At 57.0% G+C, this 27505-nt stretch overlaps 1 protein-coding gene across 1 annotated transcript; it reads left to right on the forward strand.

Annotated features, from left to right (window-relative positions):
• The first annotated feature begins 6954 nt into the window (after positions 1-6954).
• On the forward strand, positions 6955-24973 carry LOC142025821 (adenylate cyclase type 10-like). The gene is made up of 25 exons (XM_075018500.1): positions 6955-7067; positions 7117-7274; positions 7578-7682; positions 8789-8827; positions 9479-9622; positions 10411-10616; positions 11043-11136; positions 11454-11542; positions 12113-12304; positions 12419-12540; positions 13178-13254; positions 13564-13753; positions 14669-14721; positions 16163-16316; positions 17036-17228; positions 17756-17842; positions 18320-18603; positions 19228-19364; positions 20245-20361; positions 21393-21647; positions 22345-22683; positions 23486-23700; positions 24079-24186; positions 24344-24522; positions 24796-24973. Exons 1-25 carry the CDS (start codon positions 6955-6957, stop codon positions 24971-24973), a joined length of 3828 nt encoding a protein of 1275 aa, XP_074874601.1.
• Positions 24974-27505: the final 2532 nt, after the last annotated feature.

Here is a 27505-nt window from a genome sequence, read left to right on the forward strand (position 1 = left end):
AGGAACTCGGCAGTCATTTTCCTTTTGTTACAATCATTAGGGATGTCCGTCCTTGCTATAAGAGAGATTCCCTTTGCAAGAACCAGGTGGCATCTCTCAGGGGAAGTTAGCTTCTAGTTCTAACTCTTGACTATTTTCTGACTTTCCTCACCTTTTGGAGCTGGGCCAGGGCCCTCTCCACATCAGACATCGCTTTTTGGAGTTAAGCAACAGTAACCCTGAGTTTCTCATGTCTACTCATTTCTGCCTTGCTCTCGTAATCCTCGGGAAGGATGCAGAAAGACTCTCAGAACTGTGACCTCTTTGTCCGGCCGGCCCAAATACATTGATTACAATACAGATTCCTCCTACATGGTCTATTTGTGCTAACCAGCCACTTAATTCACAGGCATATGAAAGCAGCTCTTCTCAGGAAAAAAAAAACCAACAACAACCATAACCAAACCCAAAACCCACTACAGATGACCAGAAGCATCAGCTTTCAAACTGGCATTGTTTGAAAACAGAAACACTCTGCCCAGCCACAAACGCAAAGGTGTGCTTTTAGTACATAACATCGAGAAACAAGACGTTCAGTTGCGTTTCACGGTTATTGGGCCCGTTACATTGCCATGTTCACAGACACACAGAGGAAAAAAACCCCTTATAAACCTCTCTAAAGTGGGTCAGAGGAATAGCCACTCTCACAAAGATTGCTCCAGACAGAGTCAACAAGGTCAACCATGAAACGCTGAGCAAATGCCCCAGCTGCAGCTTTCTCGGAGGGGTCCTCCTGTTTCTGCAGCGTTTGCATCGGCTGGCGTTCGCAAGGTGCCTTTCGAGACAATGCTGCGTGTCAAAATTCAGCCTCTTGTTGGTACGTCTTTGACCTGGACTTGGAAGAGTGACCACAATGTACAACTCATCAATCCACACAAAATCAAGGACACCAGTATTTGCATTCTCCAGCCCCTCCAGTCCCTGTGTATGAAAAACAAACACCCCCGCCCCCATGTTCCTGTGAAGAAGCGATGGGCCAAACTAATCCTCTCCTGCTGCCCTAGCATGCACTAGTCTAATTAGACATTGTTTTATTGGGCTTGCAGAGAAAGAGAGCCTTGGGACAAGCTGAAGGCTGTCCAGGATTTTCTGCACTTTTCAGCGTTTACGGTTTATATCCAGTTTGGTGTAAGTAAAGACTGAAAAAAGAAATGGAGAAGGCTGATGAATGGTGAGTAAGCATTACTGTAAAGGTGGATAATTATTATTAGGATGGTGACAGTTTTTTATCAGAAATAAAATTCTATTATTATAAATAAACACCGTTATGAAGAGGAAGCCTTGCCTTTTCTGTCGACTGCTAATTGGGTATTGCTCTTATCGTTCCCTGACTCCTTGGAAATCACGAACGCATGCGCACCACAAGGCATGTCTCGTTATTTTGGGAACGTGTTATTTCCCACTGAGTACCAAGACGACAGCTCTTAATTGTACGTCCCGAGAGCAGCCTCCACCGACTGTCCCCTGCTGCGCACCAACACGAACAGCACTGTGCTCTCCCCTGCCCATCTCCACGCTCCGGAGGAGCTGTTCACACACCCCTGCCCGGGCCATGCTGCCTCAAAATTCCTCCTGTGCTGCTCAAGGCTGTGAAAACTGTCACGCTACAGCTGTACCCAGATCACTGTTCCTCATTCTGAGCGAGACCGCCTGGTCCTGTGTATTCCCACCTGTCTACAGCAGCTGTTGCCTTCTGTCTTGTAAGCGTTTTGGAAAAGTACCCCTTTTTTCCTGAATACCCTCTTTGACCTCACTACAGGACAGGTCCCCAGTCCACCACCACGGCTGGTAAAGGCCGTAGCGATACAGAATTGCGCAGGGATGACAAATACCCAGTGGTCCAGCTCGCTTCAATTGTTTAAGACAAGGCTTTTGGCTAGAACACAGTCGAGAAAATTTAAAACCTAACACTCCCATCTGGACCGGCAGCTCTTTCTTCATCAGTTCTTTGCATTGCTCTCATTCCTCGGGAGTACACAGCAAGCAAAGATCAGTCACAAACATGCACGAGACCGGACATCCACATACTTGCTGCCTACCCAGTAACATTAGCAAGGCCCTGCCTAAACACAAAGATTAAATTAATGTACAGATTTCCTACGCAGGAAGCAACTAAGGATCAACCAAATACAACCATCTGTTGTTACCTATTTGCACAAGAGGCACACGCTGCTTCCGCTTCTATCTTTCAGGCTGTTACCCATGAGAAAACGGAAGCACGTTTTATTGCAAGAGGAAACCTTCAATTGGAAAGCCAGTTCATGGCCTGGTTTGCCTCTCTATGCACGTATCTAGTGAACAGCCGAGGAAACGTTACACGAGCAATTAGCAAAGCAAACCCAGGACACCTCAGGAGGTCCCGCAACTACACCAGTCTGTCTTTCCTTTTCACCCCAGTTCCCAAAGCACCAAGGCAGGAGCAGGCAGGGCACTCATGCGCTCGGCTCACACCAGGGAGGAGAGAGCAGGAGCAGCCCTCTGTCACCCAGGCTTAGCAACAACAATTTCTGCTCTCATCTGGGGCTTAGTCCATGTGTAGTCATACGTGTGAGTTATGGCCTAGCCATGGTGATACTGCTCAGCTCAGGGTTCAACATGAGACCTTGTCCTTTAAGGAGGACCATTACTCCATAGCTTCACTAGGCAAGCCTGATTACTTTGTATAAACTATGCATGCTTTGCTGAGGACCCCACCCTTGAAGAAGGAACTAAAGACTGATAAAAAGGAAACATCCTGCTCCAGAACGCCCCCGAAGATTGCCAAAGAAGCATGAACTAGGGGAAAAGCAAAGGAAGCCGGGGGAGATCACGACCACCGACTCCTTTCAAGGCTGGAAGAAGTTGCCCCCCACACCTGCAAGGAGCATGCACGCTAACTTATACAGCAAGCGAGGCTAATTTAAATGTAACTGGCCAACAGTAGATGAGATGGTGACTACCAACTGATGAATGTAAATTTAGGCGGGCTTTTACTAACTGTGTAACAGCATAAATACATTGTTTTTCTTTGGTGTGCCCTGCCAGCTTTGTGGAGTCGCCCCCCAGCACCCATCCCTGTGCAGACTTCAAATAAACAGATTTTTCGGCTCTGTGCGCAAGAGCGGCTTATCGCACGCCGGGTACCGACCCCCGCTCGTGGGACAACACACGTGCAAGTACAGTACCGACCCAGATACGAAACAGAGGGTGCCAGTTAATCCCCGGCGCCACGTACGCTGCACCTTCTTTCATCTCCTCCTCCCCACGAATCGTTTTCCAGTCTCTTCCACCTCATCCCAGCTCAGCTACCTGCACTCTGGCTCAGGGCTGGCGACCCTCGGGGCAGCAGCAGGAGCTGCTCTGACCCTGGTTGTGGGGTTGTTCCTGGGGCTGAGCGCTCGGGCCCAGGGCTGGTGAGCTGGGCCACGGCAGGGCCCATGGGTGATGAGGTCTCCAGGTCTCCCCCAGGCCCGTCCACGCCGGGAGACAACCTGCACCTGCAATTGCAAACCTGGTCCCAGCCTTGGCCTTGGCCCTGGTCCTGGTCCTGGTCCTGGTCCTGGTCCTGGTCCCCCCCTCGCCCCGGCTGCCCCACCCCATCTCTCCCCCATTTCTCCTCAGGCCACTCGGCCTCTGCCCCCTCCAGCCCCGCCCCAGGTCAGCAGGGACTGACAGGCCACCACCGGCTCCGCTGATTGGCTCAGCCGTGGCCAATGGCGCAGCTGTTGCCGGGCGGGCAGGGGCAGCCCGGGCCTCTCCTCACAGAGCTGCCCTGCGCCAGCTGCCCCCCCTCAGCTCAGCGCAGCTGCGCCTCAGCCAGCCGGGACACTGGGCCTGCGGAGAGACGGCCTTCAAGAGGGGCCATTTCACCTGGAGCTGTTCTCTCAGCAGCGCAAGGTGTGTGCACAGGTCTGCCCTCCCTCAGAACCTCCCCGGTCTGCTCGTGGGGTCTGGGCCTGCTCAGGGAGGGAGGAGAGGGGAGGGGAGGGAACATGAGGGGACAGGAGGGGAGGGGACAGGAGGGCATCTGCTCTGGATTCACTCTGGATTGGCAAGTCTTTCCCAAAACGCGGGTCGGTCTGTGCTCCGGCCGCAGCCCCGGGCAGGAGGAGCTGCGTGACGGGAGCTGCTGGCCTCGGCCAGGCCTGCACCTGGCAGGAGACAGGGCTCTGGCCCCGGTCACACCGCCCATGCGGAGCCCAGCACCCAGGGCCTTCCTCAGGCCTCACCTTCCCCTGGGGCTGAGGAGGAGAGCCACCCTGTCCTGGCGTGGCCCAGGGCATCCTCCTGCGGCCAGAAGGAAGGACAGAGCCCTGTCACTCTCCCCACAGGGGCTGACCACCGTCCTTCCCTTCTGTCCCTGGGGCTCCCCCGTGCTGGCAAGGCCCTGCGGGGCTTCAGGGCCAAGCAGATGCTGGGGCACCGAGGGCTCCTGGGGCAGCTTTGGGCATCTCTGAAGCTGAGGCGTGGCTGCCCCTTTGCTTCTGCAGATGCAGTTACCTGCTACCCGCTTCACGATGAAAACCGTTTCTTCGTCGTGGCACGTGGACTGGGCAGATGCCACGTCCCTGCTAGTCTGGGAGGACTTCAGGGAAACCAGGAAGTTGCAGCATGCGCCCAGGTAGGAGGACAGTGGAAAGGAGCCCTGACAAGGTTCTTCTGCTGTTTCAGATCTGAACTCAGACATTTGTGTGCATCCCAGCACCAAAGTCTGCTTTTTTTCCTCCGAGCTGCACGGCTTTTTGCCAGCAAAAGCGAGTCGGCCTGAGCTGCTCTTTGGGATAACTTGGCTCCTTCCATTTTGAGTTGCATGCCTACCCTTTTCCTTTTTTCCACCAATGTCTTCCTTTCAACCCCCTTCCCCCCAGGTTGCATCCTCTTTCAAAGGTGATTCTGATTTCAGTTTCTAGGCAGATCATGGAGCAGGTAGGCACAGGGTGTAAGTATGGACTGGTCTATACCTTCAGAGCTGTAGGCTGAGCTGTTTTACCTTTAAAGGCTAGATAGATATGGGCTCTGGGTAGAGTTTCTGTTTGCTAATTATTACTCCTTTGGGGGCCCTGTGACAGTGACAGTAAGTTTGTCTGCCGGCAGATCCGCAGCAGTTAAAACTGACACTGAAAGAGTTTCAATGATGGATGCTGTTCCGTGTGTTTCATTTTGGGTACCCATTTCACTGAGCTAGAATTATTCCTTTGCAGTTAGGTGACGGGGATCTTCTTGCACTGGTCTTTTCTTTCTGGAGCGCATCCTGATATCCTTTGTCATCCAGAGCTTTCCCCTCTGCTGCCAAGAAGAGTGATGGTCGTGATGAGGACTAAATCCTGTGAGTAACGATTTCTTCAGGTCTGATTATGAAGGTGCCAAGCCTCGTTTTGAGGGTCCAAAGGCTCCATTTCAGGCCCAAAGCCTCGTTTTTAGCTTCCAACGCCTCTTTCTTAGGGACAAAATCCTCCTTCTCGTGGACCATAGGCTCATTTTTAGGATTCGTTCTGCAATTCTGAGGGCCCAAAGCCTCATTTTGAGCATCCGGAGACCCATTTTTAGGGTGCAAAGCCTTAGGTTTGGGTACCAAAGCATCATGTGAGGGCCCCCAACCTAATTTCAGGGTTCAGAGCCTCATTTTCATGTCTAAAGCACCATTTCTAGGGCCCAAAGCCCCATTCTTAAGGCCTTGACCCTCCTTCAGAGAGTCCAAACCTGCCCTTCACACCTCTAAGCCTCAAATGTAGTGCCCAAAGCCCTGTATTTGGCATCAAAGCTTCATTTCGGGGGGCCAGAGAGGAACCAATAGGTTCACCTTGTTGTCAGGGTCCAAAGCGTATTTGTAGCACCTCCCCCATTCTTTGCAGTGACAAAGCCTGCTTTTGAGGGCTGAAATCCTCATTTGGAGGGTCCAAACCTGTCTTTCATTACCCATGGCCTTTTTTTAAGAAGCCACAGTTTCATTTTTAGGATCCTGTGGTGGTGTTTGTGTCACTGCCGATAGGGCAGGCCCAGGAACCTGGCTCGTGCAGATGCTTGTGATGTCACCTGTGGCCCAGTTGCTCTGCCGGAGAGGGCAGAGGCTGAGCGGCCTCAGGAGAAACAGGCGAGAGATGGGCCGGGGGCAGCTGGGGCAAGGGAGGGAGCAGGGCCAGGGCCAGGACCAGGGGTGCTACGTGCGCAGGAACAGGTATCTCATTTTTATAGAGCAGCATCATTTTTAGGATCCAGCCAGTTGCTTTGAGGCTCCAAGCTGCATCCTGCGTTTCCAAGCCCTCATTTTAATGCTCCAAACCCCTCTTTTAGGGCCCAAAGCTTCAGGTTTAGAGTGCAAAACTTCAATTCTAGGGTCGGAAACCTCCTTTTTATGGTCCAAAGCCTCATTTTTAGGGTCCAAGCCTCATTCATCAGTTCCAAGCCCCACTCTTCAGGTGCAAAGACTCTTTCTGAGGGCCCAGAGCATCATTCTGAAGGCCCAAAGTCTGATTTGGAAGGGCCAGAGCCTCCGCTGTAGAGGCCAAAGCCTTATTTACAGTGTGCAAAGGCTCATTTTCAGGCCCCAACCCTCAGTTTTTAGCTTCCACAGTCTCCTTTTTAGGATCCAGTCTGCAATCTGGAGGGTTCAAATGCTCATTTGGAGGGCCCAAAGCCTCATTTTGGGGGCCAAGCTCCTCGTTTAGGGTATGAAGCCTCATTTGGAGCCTCCAAAGACCCATTCTTAGGGTGCAAGGCCTTAGTTAGGTAGCTGCAAATTCAGCGTCGGGTCGCTGCACGAGCCTCCCTTCGGCACTGTCCTCCAAGAAGTGGGGTGGCGCTGGCTGCCTCCGAGTCATTGGCTCAGCATCCAGGAGGGAGACTGGGTCACGGCGGCAGCTGCTCAGCAGGCGATGACATACAGAGGATGTCACTGTTAGCTGATTGTGCTGCTTGAGGACAGACGATGGGTAAGCGATGACCTACGGAGGAGGTCACTGCCAGGTGATTGTGACCACCACCATGAGGGCAGAGGGCCAGTCCCGCACAGAGGCCCCGGGCTCACTGTGCAACTCGCACTGTGTGGTGAGGTCCTCGTCCTCCCAGCTGGGCACGGCCATCTTCTCCCGTGTGCCACAGGGCGCTGATGATGGCTTCTGCCTGGGAGAGGAACCGTTACCACTCACAGCTGGAGAAAGCAGCAGCTTTTCTCCCCAGTCTCATTGCTGAGGACTACCTCAAGATTATCGGTCCCGTTCAGGCTGTCCAAGGAGTGCTGCTCTTTGCGGATATTTCAGGTGGGGTGAGCAGGGAGGAGCAGCCACGGACACGAGCCTTTTTGGGACACGCTAGGCCCTTTGGAGCCCTGCCCGGGCTCCTCAGACAGAGTGGCCACCTTGTCACTGCTGAGGTCTTCTGCTGGGATGCCCAAAGAGAGGGGGACGGGTTATGTTGGGCGGTGAACCACTGCCACCACCAGCACTGAGCCAGCGCGTGGGAAGGTGTGACCTACAGGTTCTCGGGCCGGGCAGCATGGAACTGGCTGCCAGGTCCTTTGTCCCACGTGGGCATTTCCTGACTTCTGGGTGTCCCTGTTACAGGTTTCACTGCTTTGACAGAGAAATTCATCCAGAGGGCTGGCCCAGACAGAGGCACTGATGAGCTGGCGCAAACCCTCAATTCCTACCTGTGTGACATTTTGGAGGGTAAGAGCCGTGCTGCGGGACTGTCTGGCATCGGGCCGTGAGGCTGCTCGTGGAGGGTGGAGGTAGACATGCTGGGCAGCCTGGTCCTGCCTCCTTGCAAGGGCTGGGGCTTTCTGTGGCCTGCAGGAACAGCAAGAGCAGCCAGGGTCTCCTGGTGAGTCAAGGCGGGCGCAGGTGCTTTCTGCTCCCCCCTGTGGCTGAGGAGGCACCCGCTTTCTCAGCAGCTTCCTCTGTGCTTCTGGCGTGAACACCTGGCTCAGTGATGCATTAGTGCCCAGAGCAGGCTGGGGGCATCCAGCAAGTGCCAGGGCACGAGTGACCTGAGGATGCTGGCGCTGATATATGTGTGTCTGTGTGTGTCTGTGACACCCTCACGGGCCCCTTTTCACAGGGGACTTCTTGACCCTTCTAAGCTGACCGTGAGCACATTGTGGCCACCTCTTTGGCAGCCCCTGTAGAGCAAAGCAAGAGAGTCCTCAAAGATGATGAAGGGTCTGGAGCATCTCTCCGATGAGGAAAGGCTGAGAGAGCTGGGACTGGCTTGGGGGGTGATCTTAGTAATGTGTCTAAAACCTGAAGGGAGGGTGCAACGAGGACAGAGCCAGGCTCTTTGCAGTGCTGCCCAGTGTCAGGAGCAGAGGCCACGCCCCAGGCACGTACTGAAACACAGGACGTTCCCTCTGTACGTCAAGAAAGGCTTTTTGACTGTGAGGGTGACTGAGCGCTGGCCCAGGTTGCCCAGGCAGCTTGTGGAGTCTCCCTCCTTGGAGCTATTAAAAAATGATCTAGCCACCGTCCTGGGCAGCTGGCTCTGTGCAGCCCTGCTTGAGCAGCAGGGTTGGACCAGATGGACCCCAGAGGTCCCTTCCAGCCTCCACCTTTCTGAGATCTGGTGGCAGCTCGCAGGCCTGCCTCCGTGCCTGCTGTGCACATAGCAGGGCTGTGGCCCCTGTGAGCCCGGGAGGCAGGCCAGAGTGGTGCTTTCCTGGGCTGTGCCCCACGGTGCACCCTCACGTGGGTGCTCCTCTCGGGGCAGAGGGGCTTGCTCTGTGGCTTCTGGAAGAAGGTGTCCACATGACTCTTCCTTTCCTTCTCTCTGTCTGCAGAGGTGCTGACTTTTGGAGGAGACATCTTGAAGTTTGCTGGTATGTACTTAGGACGACGATGCCCACGTGTGCTGACCTGCAGCATTTAGCTGTTGTGGCAGCCATTTGCTGTGCTCTCCTTCTCAAGAGGCTCTGTGCAGCACCTTGAGCCAGCTTCCTGGCCACTCACGCCCCCCCCCCGTGCAGTGCCCTTTCTCCAGGCTTCTCTTTCTCCCTGGGCCTGCCTGCCTCCGGTTTGGCTTTGGCAAGGGCTGTGGCCTCCCTCATTCTGCCCCTGCTGGTAGGCCCCTGGGCTGGGGGTGGGGGGGCAAGGAAGCACTGAGAGGAGGAGACCCCCTAGAAAGCACAGCCAAAGGTGTGTGTCGGGGTGGTGGTGAGGGGCAGGGAGGCCCTGGTGATGGCGGAGCTCGGGCTGCCAGGCTGCGAGGGGAGGAGGCGGCCCTGGTGTGCTGCAGCTGCAGAGGAGCGCTCGGGGCAGGGGGTGCCAGCGCTGCCGGCTGTCGGCCGCTGTGGCTGGCCCGGGAGAGGAGAGGTGTGCCGGTGCCCAGGGTTTGGCCCTGCAGGACGGTGCCCTCCCACAGGCCCATCTTCCTCAGCGCGTCGGCCGGTTTCTGCTGTCCCTGCCACTGAGCGCAGGTCGGGGAGAGTCAGGTCTCAGCAGAGCCTTTCCCTTTCCCTCACTTTCCCCAGGGGATGCTGTGCTGGTGCTGTGGAGAGCACCACCCCAGGAGCTGGCGAAGACCATCAGCCTGGTGCTGCAATGTAGCCGGCAGATCCAGAGGAAGTATGGGAATCGTGACACGCACGTGGGTCAGAAGATCCAGCTGAAGATAGGTACGGGCGCTGTGGCACGGGCTGCTTCTCGCTGGCAGGGAATGGGGGGGATCCGTCCTGGGGCGAGTGCCAAAGGAAAGCATCTCCTGCGAGCATTTAAGGGGCCAGCTGTGGTCTGGGCGGGGATGGGAGACCAGGCCTGCTGGGTTTGCGCGCATTTGCAGATGCAGAGGAAGCTTAAAGGCAAAGCGGGCGTCAGATCAAGTATTAGGGTCCTCGAATATCTGATTTAGCACAAATGTCTGTGGGAGGTAGTTATCTTCCCATTTTTTCAGGTGGGGGCAGCTTTGCATCCTTTGCCCTGCTGGATTCTCCCCTGCCTCTCACAAAGAGCAAAGGGGAGCTGCTTTGCACATGGCTCTGGGAAGGGCTTTGGCAGGCTGTCGTGTGTGTTGTCAAGCAGACAGCTACAACCTGCCTGCACGTTAGTAGAGCAGGCAGTGATCAAGCCCGCCTGGTTTGCTGGGCTTCTGGGCAGGCTGCTGGGCTTCTGGGCAGGCTGCTGGGCTTCTGGGCAGGCTGCTGGGCTTCTGGGCAGGCTGCTGGGCTTCTGGGCAGGCTGCTGGCTAAGACACCCGGCACTCTCAAGACACTGTCTATTTCTAGACACCCGTTTCAGGGACCTGTGTCAGTATGCCCCTGAGTAGGATGGAGGATGCCCTTTCCTTCCATAACACCAGTCTCCCCACTGGGCTTCAGATTAGGTTCTGAACAGCTGAGATGCTGGGGGCTGTAGAGCTCAAAATCTTCCCTGTGTGAGTGCTGCTTCTCCCTGTCTCTCTCACCAGGGATCTCTGCAGGGCCCATGGACCTCCTGGTAGTCGGAAGCAGGAGGCGGCAGTACTTCTTGATCTATGGCGAGGCCCTGGATGCAGTTTGTGAGGCCGAAGAGCTTGCGCATGCAGGTGAAGTAATCCTCTCGGCCACCTCCTGGGAGCTCTGTGAGCAGCACCGGCTCAGGACCAGGCGCCTTGCAGGCAAAAGAGCTGTGAAGGTAGGTGGGTGGCATGGCCTGTAGAGCCATTTTGAGGACCCAGACCTGGACATGAAGGAGGGAGGTGTCAGAAGGCTGAGGAGCTGGATGTGGAGAGAGTTGGAGCTGTGGAAGTGGGTGGGCAGCTGAAGCTCTTGTCCTTCCCTCTCAGGGGTAACAGTGGGCTGGGCTTGCTTGGTTTGAGGGGTCGGGAGGCACCGGGAGGGCTTTGGCCCCACCAGCAGTGTCCTCTGTGGGTCATGGCGCTGTTGTTGACAGCTGGGGGATGCCTGCCCAGCGCCGGTGCTTCTGAGGAAGCACTGCTGTCCCATCCAGGCAGGTGGGCTTGTTCTCCCCTTTTCTGGGCAGTGACGGTGGAGAGCAGGCTTTGTCCCCTGGGACTCCTGGGGAGGCCAGTGGCAGCGCCTTCACGCCGTGTGTCTCCAGGTTACAGGCATGGATCCGATGTCTTGGTCAGAATGCCAAGAGGCTTTACGCAAGCTTGTACAACACCCAAGGAGCCACCGCTTGGAAGGGGAAGGTGAGTGCCAACTTCACCTTGTTCGCGGCTTGCCTGGAAAGGTGGGGCCTGGCTGCTTCAGGGGCCAGAGAGGAACCACCTCCGCCCTCTTCCTCCTTTCGGTTAGCACTCATGCTTTTGGCCCTCGCGTGCATCAGCTGGGGCAGTGGCTGCTGCTGTCTTCTCCCTCCAGGGGACAGCACTGCCGTGAGCATCTGGAGGTGGCAACATGAGCAAACGCAGAAGACTCTTTCTCCCCCGTTTCCCGTGCCAGCCCCTGCTTTCCAACACCTCGTAGTCCTGTCCTCCCAGCAACCACCTGCTTTTTCTCTCCTCAGGTGCCATGAGACCTGCTCTTCTCCTGCCCGGTGGCGCTAATGCGTACGACGTGCTTAGCAAGTACATATCAGGAGCTGCTCTCGGGAAGGTACGTCCAGGCCACCACTGCTGGGGGCTGCCTTTTTGGAGGGCAGAGGAAGTGGTGCGTTGCAGAGATGGAGTTCTCGTGAGAACAGCCAAAGAGAAGAAAACGCACCCTGAGAAGACAACGCGGGGAAACTGAGCCAGGGGGCACTGGTGCTGCACCATTGCGTGTGTTGTCCTCGGAGAGATACGGGTGGTGGGAGGCAGACTTGTGTCTGTCTGTCTTTTCTGTGGGTATGGTTCTGGATGTGCTGCGGTCGTGGCGGTGGGATAAAGGGGAGGTTGCACTGAAGTCCCCAGAGCATCCCTGCGGGTCGCCCCTCATGTCCATACCCGTCCCAGGATGGGGTGGTACCGGAGCACCTTTCTCTCCTTTGTCATTTGCGTTAACGATTCGGTATCTGCCTGCCACAGGCTGGGCAGCCTGCCCGCCATTTGCACTGAGAGGAGGATTTAGCCCTTCCTCGGGGAGTACCTGCTATTGCCAGTATGCCTGCTCTCCCTCGGTATCTGGTGTGGGGAGTAAGCCCCCGGGAGAGCAGGCTGGTGAAGCCATCGTGCTCTTGTCTTCCAGCTTGATGACAGAGTGCCGCTGGACCTCTTCTCTGAGCTACGGCCAGTCACCAGCCTCTTCGTCCAACTGCGGCTGACTGCCAGAATCAGCACGGTGGACATCCGCACCATCATCCACGATGCCAGCAGGATGATGCTAGAAATCCTCTGTCCTCACAAAGGCGAAATCAACAAAATCGTCCTGTTTGATAAAGTGAGTGTGTGGGAGCAATCGCTTCCCCCCACGCTGAGGGGGTGGGCGGTGAGCAAGAGGGAGAGGCTCCCTCTTAGGCATTGTAGCAAGATGTGCTGCATCCGTCCTTGGCAGGGCTGCATGTTCCTCTGTGTGTTTGGCCTCGGTGGAGAAAAGCTGCCCTACGAGAGCATTCACGCCTTGCAGAGTGCTATTCAGATCTTCACTTCCTGCTCCACGATGCTGATGGAAATAGAGTGAGTGTGTGTTGGGGGTGCATGCTGCCTGGGATGGCGCAAGGGGGCTTCCCAGAAAGAGACGTGTCTTCTAGCTTGCTCTGCCTTGTCCCTGGCAGGAAGGAGGCAGTGCCCTGAGAGGTGGCAGGCAAGCCCCGGACTTAGCCCTCGGCAGCCAGGCGGAGTCCCGCCAAGCACACCCTGCTAGCCACCGTGCTGGAACGAGCCCTTGCAAGGGCAAGAGGCTCCTTGGTGCCAGAGGCAGGCCCTTCTGGGCGACTGGCCCCTGAGCAGGGATGGGGTCCAGCCACCTGATCTCAGGTTGCTGCCATCGCAGGCAGTGACACCGTGGGTGCCTTCTTCCCTCCCTCTTTGCTCATGAGAGGGCTGTGGCCTTCTGCAGGTTGCAGCTCAGGGAATGTGGCCTCAGGGGAAGTGTCCAAAACATCCCACATGCGCTCTACCCCTGTCCTTTGTCCCTTGCAACGTGGGTACGTTGCGCCCCTGAGCTCTCGACGTCCCCAGGACCCGCGCTGGCAGGACAGGATGGCAGGTGGCCCAGGCTAGCGCCGAGGGGAGATGCGGGAAGGGATGAATCTGGGCGGGCAGGACTGCGCCTGGGGCGCTGCTGAAGCTGCACTGTTTCCCTGTGTGCCAGGGCAGTGTCTGTTGCAGTTACCAGTGGGATGGTGTTCTGCGGAGTCACCGGCCACCCTCTGAGGCATGAATACACAGGTAGGAGGCATGTGTCTGAGGCATGGGAGGCTGGTGTGGGCCTGCTTAAGCATAGCACTCTGGAAGAGGAAGGCGGGCTGGGAGAGGGCTTTCCCAGCAGCCGGTCAGGAGCGGCCCGGGCAGTGCGGGTCCTGGCCCGTGGCAGGAGAATGGGCTCTGTGGCCGTTTGTTCCCCTGGGTTCTGCTGATCCCGCTGTGGGGTTGGCCTGTGCTGGAGGTGAGGCAGCCATTGGCCTGGAAGGGCGCCACGGGGCTGATCGCACAGGTACGTCAACGCACGCTCTCGCACGCTCTCTCTCTCTCTGGCAGTTATTGGCCAGAAGGTGAATTTGGCAGCCCGGATGATGGTGCGCTACCCTGGGCTGGTGTCCTGTGATGCAGTGACCTATGCCTCCTCTCGGCTGCCCCCTTACTACTTCAAGGAGCTGCCGGAGAGAAAGATGAAAGGCGTCGGTCATCCTGGCACTGTCTATCAATATGTGGGGATCACCAAGAAGAGGTGAGTGACCTCCGAGAGGGCTGGACGAGGGGATTGTGGCATCAAGGGTGCAGCCTTGGCCAGCAAAGAGGAATTGGGCAGAGAGAGACCAAGCTGGTCTCCCCTCCCTCAGTGTGGCTGAGACGGTCAGAAGCCCTGGTGCGGGAGGCTTTTTGCCTCTCTCCCCTGCTGTCTCCTGCTGCTAAGAGAGCGGGAGTGAAGCCACAGGGATGGGGAAGGTTTGTCTGTCTTGGCAGACACAACCTGGCCTTGCAGGCTCTGTTCAAATGGCTTTCAGCTGTGCTTGCTCCACCACATGCCCTGGTAATGCTGACGCAAGGAGGTTTTTGGGACAAGGCGCTTCCGAGCAGGAAGCTTTGGGCCAGCCTGGTTCCCATGGGGAAATGTGGCCCATGGGGACACCCTTCCTCATGTCTTCCTGCTGAAACCTCAGCTTTTCCTCTGGGCCAGGATTTGACCTTCTCTTTGGATGAGGGTTTGAATGTTAACATTGCCATCTCTTGGAAACTACAGGAGGAGTTAGGCCAAAGGTGCTAGGTGCTTGGCATCCCAACCCGTTCAGTGACACCAGTCCTCCTTTCCGAGACACTTGATTCTCTTGGCCAGCGTGTGCTAGCCAACAGCACACCCTGGCTCCTTTCACATGTCTCCAGTGTCTCTTGGTTTGGCCTCTGGTGGTGGACTCTTGATATGTACTCCTGTCCTGCCGTGGCCGTTGGGCTTCTTTATGCTTGAAGCTGTCCTAGCGTGCAGCTTGAACTTTGGGTGGGGGTGCACACAGGGGAAAACATGCTGCTCGAAAGACAAGCAGGTGCACGAGGAGCACATCCTGCCCCTCCATGCCAGGCTGCTTCTCTGTGTCCCCTGGCTTCTCGCCAGCTAATTGACTTGTGTTTTCTTTTCCCCTGCTTCTAGCATATTTGGCATGGGTCTTGCCAAGAAGAGGTCAGAGTACGCCCCCTTACTGGGTAGGTGGAGAATGCCTTGCTCTTCTGAAGCCCAGTTTCTTCCCCTTGGTAACTTTTAGTGCCTGCCACGCTGGGACGGGAGAAGCTTTTGCCAGGGATGGTGTTGCTGCAGAGGCCCTAAGGAAGTGCGGCCTCTCTCAGCCCCTACTTGGTTGATCTCTGTGGGGTGGAAAGCAGGGTGAGGCGCCTGGTGCTGCCTTGCCGTGCTCCAGACCTGGTGCGAAGGTACCTTTCAGCTACGGAGCTGCTCACGCCTGGGGGCTAAACTGATCCCGGTCTTTGGGATCAGGAAAGCGATTGCCTTCTGCCAGTCTGACGGAGAGTTCCGGTGGTGGGTTCTCCCCCTTGTACTCCTCAGAGATCCTTTCTTGGCAGCATCTGGGCGTAGACATGGCAATGTCGGGACCCACGGGGTGCCTTTAATCCCTCGGTGTCTTGCTGGAGGTTTTGGGCCCTGTTACAGGTTAACCCCGGGAGGCAGCTCAGCCCCACAGAGCCACTTGCTCCCCCCAGCGGGATGGGGAAGAGAATCGGAAGGGTAAAAGTGAGAACAGTGCTGGGCTGAGATACGCACAGCTTAATAGGTAGAGCAAAAGCTGCGCAAGCATGCAAGGCCAAATCAGGCATTCGTTCCCTGCTTCCCATGGGCAGGCAGGTGTCTAGCCATTTCCAGGAAAGCGGGGCTGCATCATGCGTAACGGTGACTTGGGAAGACAAACGCCGTAACTCCAAACGTCCCCCCTTCCTCCCTCTTTCCCCCAGCTCATCTTGCCAAGCACCGCATCATATGGTACGGAGTAGGCCTTTGGGTAGTTGGGGACAGCTGTCGTGGCTGTGCCCCCTCCCAGCTTCTTGTGTGCCCCCAGCCTGCTCGCTGGCGGGGCGGCGTCAGAAATGGTAAAGGCCTTGATGCTGTGCAAGCGCTCTTCAGCGATAACCAAAACATCGTTGTGTTATCAACACCCATGTCTGGTCACAAATCCAAACCATAGCACCGTAGGAGCTATCACTGAAGAAAATTCACTCTAGCCCAGCCAAAAGACCCTGAAGATGCTGCCTCAGCTCCCAGGAAGTGCCCTGTGGCTCATGCTACAGCGAGGAGATGCTGCAGCGACTCGCATCATCTCTTCCAGTCTTGTGCTGGATCACTGCGGGGAGTTGCGTGGGGCTGGCTGAACCTCTGTGTCTGTGGGAGGGCAGAGGGTGGCGGGACGGGGAAGAAGGCATGGAAGCTGCACTGTGGGGCAGGCGGGCCCGCTGCCGCTCTGAGGAAGGCAGAGGTAAAAAAGCTGGGATGAGTGGGCAGGAAGGAGGCCTGGCTGTAGGCGGGCTGGTGGAAGCGGTGGCGGGACAGGGAACTGCGGTGGAGGGCGCCAGCCAAAGTGGCATCTCTCTGCTTTTCAGCACACCCAGCAGCTGTTTTTCTTGTTTGTCTTCGCAGGTCGGGAGAAGGAGATTGACCTCTTTGGCAGCTGCTTGAAAGCCTATGAGGACTCAGGACAAAGGCACATCCTGGCATTTGAGGGCACGATGGGCTCCGGAAAGAGCCACTTACTTACCGAACTGGCCTATTTAGGCCAGGCTGCTGGGCACAGGTGCAGGTTTTTGACCTCTAGCTTTGGGATGCTGCCCCTGCCCATCACCTGGCAGCCATAGAACATTCCGTCCCCTCTGCCGGTGCGCCTGGCCCTTGGACTGCAGCCTCCCGAGAAGGCCTCCTGGAGACGCTCCCTAGGAGCACCTGCATGCTCTGCTCCCGCCTCTACATCTCTGGGGAGTTGGAGGTGGCTTCTTGAGCCATGGCCTTTCCTCCTTCACCTCTGGGCCAGGCACAGGTAGAAGGAAAGAGCCCAAGCCCAATGCTTTTCATCTGACTCCAGACGCAACAGACAGCAGGCTGGCCTGTCTCGGAAGCCCTGCTTGCCGTCTGCCTGTTTCCCAGAAGGAGCACTGGGGCAGAAAAGCCTTCCTGTGGTCTGGGAGTCAGGCTGCTAAGGTCTGGAGCCCAAAGGCAAACCCACCACTTGCTCCATCCTTGCCCCTTAGCCCCCTGAGTTCCTCTGCAGGGGGAACGTAGCAAGACCTGGGCCGGCGCTGTGGAGACACAAGAGTCTGGAGCCGGCTCTCCCAGTGGCTTGGCAGCAACTGCCCCTCTGTGCCCTTTCTTGTATGAGGAGTGAAAAACTTGGCCTCCTCTGGGAAGCACTTTGAGACGAGTGGCTGAAGAGCCCCCCCCCAAGGGCATCTGCACCCCTTTTGTCTTAGAAGGCTTGGGCTGTTGGGGATCTCAGTCCCCTTTGCTTTTGCACGGCAGGGTAGTTGCCATGGAACTGCTAGAGGTCAACGTGAGGCAGTCCTTCTGTGCCATCCGTACGCTGATGGCCAGGGCCCTGGGCCTCCAGGACAGCGAACCGTGCGGTGCCAGGCAGTGCACGCTGCAGACAAAGCTCCGAGGGACAATTGAAGAGAGCAGCTTTTGTCTCCTCAATGACATTTTCCTTGTCGAGGTGAGAGCAAGAGGCCTCTCTGGCCCTGGAGAAGGCCTTCTCATGAGCTTTTCTGGGTCTGATGTTGTGTGGGCGCGCTGCTGGGAGTGCCTTACCTCGGGGGTGGGAAGCGTGGGGGTGGTAGCACAGGTTTCCCATTCCTGGGCCCTGGGGGGCTCCCTTTCTGGGGTGAGTTCATGTCCTGCGCTGCATCTGGCGGTGCCTGGTGTCTTGTTCAGCACCTTGGAAGTGGCATTGGAGAGAGGCTGGTGCTGGGCGAGTGGTCTGCTCCAGCCAGCCCAAGCTTCCTACAGGCAGAGAACCAGCTCTTCAGCCCACCCCCAAGCCCCAGCTCTGCCAGTGACCCTCAGCAGAGGGCCTCTGCTTTGGGCTCCAGGTGCAGCCCCCACTGTGGCTCCTTGCACCTGTGCTGGGGAGAGGTAAGGTGCTGAGGCCAGCAGAGGCAGTTTGCTCTGCAGTCTTGCTTGGTGGGTTCATGTGCCTCGCCCCGGAGCGATGCTTCTGCCTGACTCTGCTTTTCTGGCCAGTTTCCCGTTTCGGACAAGGTTCGCAAGATGCGTGGAATTGAAAGAAAAAAGGAGTTGCACTCGACTTGGGCAAAAGTGCTGGAGAAGGTGAGCCTTCCTGCCTTCCTGCCTTCCTGCCTTCTTGCCTTCCTTCCTCCTGGGTCAGAGAAGGAAAACAAGCCCGCTGGCTGCAGGCTCTGCACCACAGCAGTGTGAGTGGATGGGAGGACCACACGCCCGGGCCATCGCGCTTCAGGGCCTGAGAAACCCCCCACCCCCACCTCCCCCCTCCTCCCCGCAGCCCCACAAACACACCCCATAACTTTCCTCCCGTCAAGTGTACCCTGGACAAGGAGCAATGGCCTCTGCATTCCCTTGCCCAAGCTGCCTCCTTCTGCAGGTCAGGTGGTGTTAGGTGTGACCTTAAAATCTCAAAGAAATTAAGAGTCAGTAAGCTTCTGAGCAGGGAAGCGGCTGGGGAGAGACTTCAGAGCATCCTCTCAAGAGACAGAGGCTCAGTCTCCTCCCCTGCAAGACACTTGGGATTCCACTGGATTGCCCTCGGAACATCCTGCTTTTTTTCAGACCATTGGAGGAGAATTTGGCATTTTTGTCATCGACAATGCCCATTTCATCGACCCTGCCTCCTGGAGTATCATGTCACCCGTGCTCCGAAATGTCTCCTACTTCATGGTCATGAGCTTGGCGCCGGGCTACGCGAGAACAGAGGGCTTTTGCAAAGCTGCAGCAGACAACACAACGTCCCAGAAAATCACCTATCTTCATCTGGATGAGCTGAAACCTGCAGCTGTGGTGCAGGAGGTCTGCCAGAACCTTGGAGTGGACAGCATCTCCAGGGATCTAGCGAGGTAAGTTCGAGGCAGGGGAGCTCTTCCTGAGGGCTTGACCCTATGCAGACCACGGACGGGAATCAGCGCCCCCGGAAAGGGAGCGCAGGGCCACTAGAAGCATCACCGACTCTAGCGAGTACTCTAGGAGGTGGGTTGCTTGTTATGCCTTGTCCTGGCAGGCGTGAGCTGAGAGTGGGCCACTGCCGAGACACAGAGCGTGGGAAGTGTCAGCCCTTCGCGGCTGCACAGAGAGGAAGGGAGGAAGAGTCCCGAGCCCAAGTGTGGCTGGGCTGTGAAAAGGCCTTGGTCTAGGTGGCCAGGCTGTGGGGGAGATTCCCTGGGACAGAGGCCTGCCCTGCTGCCAGAGAGGATCTAGGCTCCTGAGGAGAGGAAAGGCAGGGCTCGCTGCTCTGTGCTTTGGCCGTTGGCCGCAATTCTTTTCCCGTGGACTTGAGCGAAGGCTGGAGGTTCAGGGGGGCCCAAAAGCCCAAGGCAGCAGAGGACTGTCCCATTCAAAGGCGAGGTGCAGCTGTGACAAAGATGCTGGCTACCCTGTATTGCCCAAGTGACTCGCCGCCCACCTGAACCGTGTTTCACTTTACTCCTCTTGTGGTGGTCACTGCCGTGTCTGCTCCTGTCCAGGTTCCTGATCCAAAGAAGCTCGGGGATCCCGTATTACTGCAAGGAGCTGCTGGGCTGCCTTCTTTGCAACAAGATGCTCTTGTTCCGCACCCGGAGGCGGGCTGAAAAAGCAGAGGACAACTGGGAGAGCCTGATCAGTAAGCACCTTTGCTGCTGACTAGCGAGTTGCTGTGGCGCATTCTCCGCAGCACAGTCTTGCCCCATCGTTCCCCCATGGATCTGGGCAGAGTCAGATCTTGCAGCAGTGCAGAACGTGGTCCGGCGGAGGTGTGGGCTCCTGCGTGCCTTGCTGTTGGGACAGCCAAAGCAGGGGCTAGCGAGTTGTGGTGGCTTGGAGGGGCCTAAATTCTTGGGGCGGGGGTTGGGGGGCTAAAACGCAGGGGAAATGGTTCCAGAGCACATGTGTTTCTGATGTTTCTTAGGCATTCTAATGGGCACATAATTTACCCTGGCCCAACGCCAGCTCACTTGAGAACAAACCCCAGCTTGAGGCTGAGGGACGGGCTTGGGAAACTTGAATTCAAAACCATAAATCCCCACAAGGGTGCTGGTAACGGAAGAAAACGGCGGCAATGCCACCGAGAGCGCCATGCCAGCCAGAGTGCTGTGGCCTTGGGAACAGCCAGGGCTGATGCTGCATTTTGCATGATCACTGGCAATTTCCCTGGCTGTGGAGGTAGCCCTGTCGAAGGCAGCAATGCTGCCGCTTTCTGTCGCGGGGTGTTCAGTTGCCCCCTAGGCACGCCAGAAGCTTTGACTGAGGGGCTGTTTGGGAAAGGTGGTCTGAAGGCAGAACACCTGTCTGTTCTGGGAGGGCTATGCAAAGAAATGCTTGCAGTGGGAACTGTTTTGCTGTGCTTAATGACCACGTTCAGCGCGTGCAGGTCTGTGCGCTTGCACTGGACCGTGTGAAGTGGGACTTGTCCCATCTCAGGCGAATTTTGAAACGTTTGCAAGCCGCAAGTTACTTTGCAAATTGCCTTATTCGTGTTCTCTTGCTCCACCCAGCTTCTGCAGTTGAGGCTTCACCCCTCACAGCAACCTCGAGCTCCAGTGCGGGGAACGATGGCACGGTCTGCATCATCAGACCAGACGTGAACCCGGAGAACACGGTGCTGCCCACCACCTTGAAAGGTGAGGGACCGAGAGCCGCTCTGCTGGCTCACGGCTGTGCTGGGGCCCCTTCGCGGGGCATGGGCTAGAGGGAGGCTGGGCATTTGTGTGCTGCAGAGTCACCCGCTCAGCTTGGGGGCTCTGCTGGGAAGGTGGCTCCAGTGCAAGCAGAAACAGGCCTGGGGTTGCAGGCAGCCATTTTCCCCTCCTGGGTGCGGACCAGCTGTGAGCCTGCTGGCTGCTTTCCAGCAGCAGGTAGGAGAGAAAAGGCTATTGGTGCAACACTAGGATGGCTCCCTTTTCTCACAGAAACAAATCCTTTGCTGGGAAAAGTCTTTGACTTGCCGCTGACTCAGCTGCGATCGCAGCTTTGCCCTCGCTATTCTCTTCTTAAGCTCCCCAGCTAACGTCGCTCTCAAGGCACTTAATCCAAACCAAATCCATTGGTTTTTTCTGTGGATTGGCACGGAAATCCCCCCATAGCCAGGTGAGCTGGATGGGGGAGCTGTCAACGACTGTCCCTCCTCTCTAGCCATAGCCGTTTGTATGAACCTTGAAGAAACGTCATGCTAAAGCATTCCTGCTATGATGTTGTTTTGTCCCGTCTGCCCCGCCCCCAAAAAAAGAAAACCAAACGAAAGGCGTAGTATTGTCTGGCCAAGTTAAGAGAGCTGTTGTGGGGAGCTCTGAGTCCACCTCTGCGGTAGGGAAGGTTCTCTGTTTTCTGTGTGCGCTGTTGGGCAAAACCCTACTCCAGATCTGGTAGGGTGCATCACGGATGCATGTACCTGCTGGATCCTGCCCTCCTCACCCCAGGTGGGCGAGTGTTTGTTTGAGCATCTCGCTCTTCCCCAGGCCTTGTGGCCTGCGATTCCAACAGGTGCGGAGCCATTTTGAAGACGCCTGCCCTGGGCTGCCGTTGCCCAGCAGGTGCAGTGCCGAGGAGAAGAGGCCAAAGTCTACCCCATTTCATGTGTTGAGACTTTCCAGCCTCTCCAGCCTCAGCATGGGGAACAGGCAAGAGAGAAAGAGGTGTTGCTTCTTTTTGACAGAGATTGCGCTGGCCCAGCTGGACCAGATAAAGCCACTGAAGCAGACGGTTTTGAAGTTTGCAGCTGTCATCGGGCCAGTGTTTACCACCCAGCTGCTGTCACACATCCTTCCTGATGGCATCAGGCACAAGATGAATTGCTTGTTGGACATGCTGGTGAGCGACAACATCCTTAAGTGGCTGAAGACCACAGAGGTGCCAGAAGAGGTCCGAGATCCTACCAAGGGGCCAGGCAGCTCTCGGCAGGCAGAGAGTGGTAAGTGGTAGCAGTGAAGAGGCCAAGGGAGCTCCCAGCTGTGTCCTGGTGGGGCTCGCCAGGGCATGGTGCACTTCCCCCCTCTGCCCCAGTAATGGCTGGGTGGAGCTCAGGCAGGCATGGCGGTTCGGGATGGCTTGTTCAAAGATCTTACAAGTCAATCTCAAAGAACGCTAGCTTTGCGCTGGAGGGAAGCTCCCACCAGCTGTCCCGAGTGCCTCTGCTCCTCTGCCTTCAAGTGCTGCTTGTAGCGCAGGCACGGGAGGGCATGTGCCATCACCGATATCCTCTCCCAGCTGCCTGCGGCATCCGGATCAAAGATGCCCTCCAAAGTGCCCCAGGGCCTTTGAGAGGCTTTTATTCAGCTTTGATTCCCCTGTGGTGCAGCAGGGGAAGCTCAGGAGGCTGGGGACTGCCTTGCCAGGAGCGGAGAGAAAGCACTGGCCGGGGCTTGCTTCGGCTGGCGGCAACATCCCCAGCTCCTGTCTGGAGCACAGCTGAGCACTGTGTCCCCAAGGCTGTGCTGGCATCAGCAAGGCAAGGCGGGCCCTTTTGCCTCGTCCTGCAAGGCTCGGTGAGCAGCAGCGCTGGTTTGCTGCTAAGGATGCTCACCAAGGCATGACTTTCATGCCCCGGCTGGGACGGCCCTGAGCCCTGGCCCCAGCTCAGGCTGATGCAAAGGCCCTTTGCCCTGCAGGTGTGGAGAGACCCTCTCCAAGCAAGAAGACCACGGAGCGGCAGTCTGGCGTGCTGGTCTTCTGTGTCCCACTGCTGCGGGAGGCTGCCTACGAGCTGTGGCCCGAGAGACAGCGGGTTGCCTTGCACCGCAAGTGCGCCGCCTTCCTGGAGCGGCACGCGCACAAATGCGAGAGCTGCAGCCGAGGGGACTTTGTTGCCTTCCACCGCTTTGCTGTCACCAGCACCCAGGAGGGAGGGAGCAGTCAGGGCCCTGCTGAGCAGGGCGACCCTCACAGCTGGGAGGCCTTGGTGCTGGCAGGAGAACAGCTGAAGAGGGATAGGACTCACACCCCTGAGGGTATGCTGTGCACCATGCTTCACAGCCTGGGCCCTCCAGGACCCCAGGGGGGCTGTGCTGGGGATGGGGTGGGAGGACATCTGCTAGGGACGAGCCCAGGAGGTGAGGATGGCCACTGCAGACTTTCTGCAGTGTGTCGGGACCCTTGCAAGGACCCTTGCGATCCCCAGCCCGCTGAGAGAGGGAGAGTAGTTCTTCCCCTGGGGTGTGTGAGGAGGTATCTAACCCCCTGTTTTCTTTCCTGATGCTGCAGGTGCTCTGCAGCAGCAGCAGGCTTTCCTGGAGGAGGATTTTGGGTGAGCAGACACGGTTTTGATGATTTTGGAAGGCAGTGAGCTCAGGGTGTCCAGAGCAGACAAAGGAAGCGCCGCCATTTGGCTGCCGGTTGTGACTGCAGCTTAGGGAAGAGGCTTTCTGTGGGGTGGGAGGTGGGAGGAGATGGCCGTGGAGATGAGGGAGTGCTTGAGGAAGCCTGTGGGCTCAGAGCGATCATCACACTACACTGGAGCAGCCTTTGCTTTCCAGTTCCTACAGAGTAGCACTGCAAAATCTGCAGGGGAAAACCTGCCCCGGGGACTCGGGTGGTTTGCCTGTGGGAAGAGGTGACAGAAAGCCCAGCTTGTCTCTTTCTCCCTACCTGCCAAGCACCTGTACGGGTCACACATGCCCATGGCCTCGTGCTCTGCTTTGAACAAAGGGCTTTTGATGCCGTCTCTGTGGGGAGAAAGAGCAGTACAGGTGATGCCTGTGTATTCTTTGCTCTCTTCTTCTCCTGGGAACCGTCCTCTGACTAGTGTGGCAGGACGGTTTCTGGCAAAGAGTGAACAGACAGCTGAGCTGCCCAGCAAGACCGACAGGAAGCACAGCGGTACCTGCTCATGTGAATGCAAAGCCATCGTGGAATCGGTGCTCGTGCCTTTGGCTCGCCACTACATGGCGATGGGCGATGCTGCCAGAGCCTTCTACTACCTTCTGGAGTCTGCGGCTGCCTACCTGCATGTGTCCAACAGCTACATGGTGAGTTGCCCTGCTTGCCAGCACCCACTGTGCACAGAGGCCTGCCTGCCTGGCCGTTGCACTAGGGCATGCCTTTGCGGGACCTTGGAAGGGAAATGCTGGGGTCAGACCCTGACTTTTTCCTCTGGTTTGCCCCTTCTGCGGCAAGAGACACAAGGCACTGTGCTCTTAGCACGAGGGGCATTAGCAGGGAGGCAGTCTGAAGGATCACTGGTGCCTGTCTGTGCTCTGAGACAGTGTGACTGTGTTTGGGCGGGCGTCACCAGGGGGAGAAACAGGCCCTCTTAAGACGTATGCCAGAGGCAATGATGAGGGAGGACAAGGCTGGCCATGGGCTCTGCACCCACGCTCACCTGCTCTCTGTGTGCTTGCGCAAAGGCCCTCATGAAGCTGAACGAAGCGGAGGTCCTGAGGAACTCACTAGAGAAGAAGGCAAATGTGATAGCCTGCTTTGAAGAGGCCACCTTCTTCAGCCTCAAAGGGGAGGTAAGAGACGGGCAGGTCTGGAGGGATCTCCCGGGGGACGGAGCTGGATGCCTTCCGCGGTTGCAGGGGATATCCCTGGCATCTCCAGCCACTTGGAGATTCCTGCAGTCTCCTGGGCAGCTAGTCCATATCAGGATGTTTCCCTTTTCCTCTGCAGGTCTGCTGGCATATGGGGCGCATGAAGCTGGCAAAGAAAATGCTCAGGGAGGCTTTGAGCCTGCTCGGAAGACAATTCCCCCGGACCTCCATTGGAGCCTTTGTCAAGTCTCAGGTGGAAAAGTTGCCGTGTGCCTCTTATGTTGCCAGAAGAGCATCCTCCCTTCCGCAGGAGGCCCGGTAAGAAGCAGAACTGAGAAGCCAGGGGAGGAAGAGCCATTTCCCACCTGGTTCCAGGCATCCCGGCCCAACCTGCCTAGGCTTGAGGCCACCCTGAACCTGACACATAGGCCTTAGCAGGACCGAGGCAGTAAGGAGCCACGTGCGGGTAGACCAGGGGACGGCAGAGCCCCACACTCCCTCCCTCCTTGCGCCCTGCTTTCCACCGGCCCTGTCCCATTTAGCACTGCACAGCTAGAGCCTCTGGGCCAAGCAGTTTCTCTCGTGTGGCAGGAGGAAGAGGCTAGCCTGGCTGCTGCGGCAGAGCTGCTGTCTTTCCTTACTGGAGCACCTCTTCAGCCTGGAGGGCACTTCCAGTGGACGGACGTTCTCCCGCCTGGCAGCGCGCATGAAGGCCAACACGGACAGGGCAGCGGACTCCTACCGGGCAGCAGACTCCTGCCACAGATAGACTTACAACAGAAGGGTGGCAATGAAGTTACCTCATTAAACAGCTCCGTTATTATGACCTTTGTAGTCGGGCCTTTCTTTCTGTCTGAGGCACGGAATGGTACGCTGTCTTGTCATTTCTGTTGGCGGCTACTGTGGTGGCTCCATCAGTGATGGCTACAGCTCTCTCGAAGGCCCTGGTGCAGGCTCCTGATGGAAGACGCTTCTGATTTGAGGTCACATTAAAACCAGAGGCCTCTACAACCCTAGCCCTCTCTGTTGTTCTTGCTCCTCACCACCTACGTACGGTCAGCCGGCTCCTGCTGCTCCCTGTCTTTCCCCCGCTAAAGGGGAGGGGTTCCCGGGGTTTGGGGGGTGTCACGTCCCAACTTCTCAGGACAATGACTCAGGTTTGCCGATTCCCAGGTCAGGATTAAGGTGAAACAACACCAGGGATCCTTTAACTCACAAAACTCAACTTCTCTTCGCTCACAACAAGAACTGGCATGCTCACCACAAGAATTCGTATGCGCACAACAAAAATTGGCATGAAACTAGGTTGGCAAACTGTCTAACATGATAACCATACATCACCAAAGATACACTACAGGCCTTGCTTATTTGGGAATCAGTTCAGGGAAGACAATGAGGAGAGCCCTCCCGTTGAGTCACGAGGTTCAGAGCAGACCCCCTTGCTTTCTAGGCTCCTTCTCAGAGAGGAGCCTCGGGGCGGCTGGGTCTGCTCTTAGTCCCAGACTTGGTCAACTGTTTATGCCTAAAGGGATGAGATGTAGGCATCATGGAAAAGGAGAGGGGGCAGGAGGGAGGGGAGGGAGAAGATGATTTCACCAGTCCTGGGTCCAGCATTGGTTCAGTCAGCCGAGGGGTCCAGTCAGCTGAGAGGTCCCGTTGCAGTGGGCTTGCACACCTGGGGCTTCAGTTTGTGTGTCCTTTTATCATCCTTGCCCCTCCTTTGGGTGGGCACTCCAACTCCTTACACTAATTAGGTAGCCTTTGGGAAATAGGTCCATGGGCTTGGGGGTTGTTTGGGGAGTGACTTCCCCTTGCCTGCAGATGTGATCTTTTGCCATGCATGGTGAGCTGCCCTGCTCAGCACTTCAAGAGCAGCATATCAGAACAGGGAGCTGTGCACCCTCTAGCATGCCCTCCCCTCCCTCTCCTGTTGCTGATGGGGTGCTGATGGGCTGCTTTTCACCTGTGGTTCCTTGCTAGGCAGAGTTCCTTGTTATGTCCTTAAGCAGAACTTGCCCCACCACAATGTTTGAGACATTAACTTTTTCAGTCCCTCACAGGGGGTCCCAGGTTTGGGGTCCCCAGGGTTTGAGGGTCCCAGATTTGGGGGTTTCCAGGGTTGAGGGATCCCCAGGGTTTGGGGGCTCTGGGATTTGGGGGCTCCAGGGGTCTGGGGGGCCCAGGTTTGGGGGTCTCAATCCTAGGGGAGTGCCTGGGGTTTGGGGGTCCCCAGTGTTTGGGGATGCTGGGTTGGGGGAGTTGCAGGCTTGGGGGGGGGTCCCAGATTTTGGGGCTCCCGTGTTTGGGCGTCCTGGATTTGGGGGTTCCTTGGTTGGGGGTTCCTTTGTGGAGTTACCCCCCAGCACCCATCTCTGCGCAGACATGAAAGAAGCAAATTTCTCGGCGCTGCGTGTAAGATTGGCTTACTGCACACAGGGTACCGACCCCCGCTTGTGGCACAACACATCTGCAAGTACAGTACTGACCCAGATAGGAAACAGAGGGTGCCACTTAATCCCAGGTGCCACATACACTGCACCTTCTTCCATCGCCTCCTCCCCACGAATCGTTTTCCAGTCTCCTCCACCTCATCCCAGCTCAGATACCTGCACTCTGGCTCAGGGCTGGCGACCCTTGGGGCAGCAGCAGGAGCTGCTCTGACCCTGGTGCTGGGGTTGTCCCTGGGGCTGAGCGCTCGGGCCCAGGGCTGGTGAGCTGGGCCACGGCAGGGCCCAGGGCTGATGAGGTCTCCAGGTCTCCCCCAGGCCCGTCCTTCCATTATCCTTTCCCAAATCACCCTCTGAGAGTCTTAGTCAGCCTACTGAGTCTGGGAGCATACAGTTTGTTTTCTTAAAACGGCAGGTAGTTGGAGGGAGAGCCTGTTTGGAAGTTTTAGCGGTTTGGGGACAGAGGCCAGTTGGGGGCTGGGGCCCTCGGGGGAGGGGGCTGTTTGTGCCCCGTGCCCGTGGGCTGGCGCTCACAGCTGGGAGCGGGCTTTCCAAAATCCTGTTGGAATGGAAGGAGCCAGACGTGGGACCTGTGGCCGAGCTGGGGGACAGGGAGCAGCCCTGGACCAGCCGGCCTCAGGACCTGCAGCAAACTTGCCTTCAGATCGGCTCTCCCAGCAGGACACTGCCCAGGAGTCGCTTTGATTGTTGCTGTTCTCCTTCAGGAAGCACGGTACGCACCAAGCACACCCAGAGCTGCGCCCGTGCCAGGAGAAGACTTGGAGTGGAGTGCAGCCGGGGCTGATGGCGACAGTTCCCACCAGCTCAGGAAGATGCAGGTAAGATGCCAGAGA

Source organism: Buteo buteo, chromosome 30 (assembly GCF_964188355.1).
Source record: "Buteo buteo chromosome 30, bButBut1.hap1.1, whole genome shotgun sequence".
In the NCBI taxonomy this organism is placed as follows: domain Eukaryota; kingdom Metazoa; phylum Chordata; class Aves; order Accipitriformes; family Accipitridae; genus Buteo; species Buteo buteo.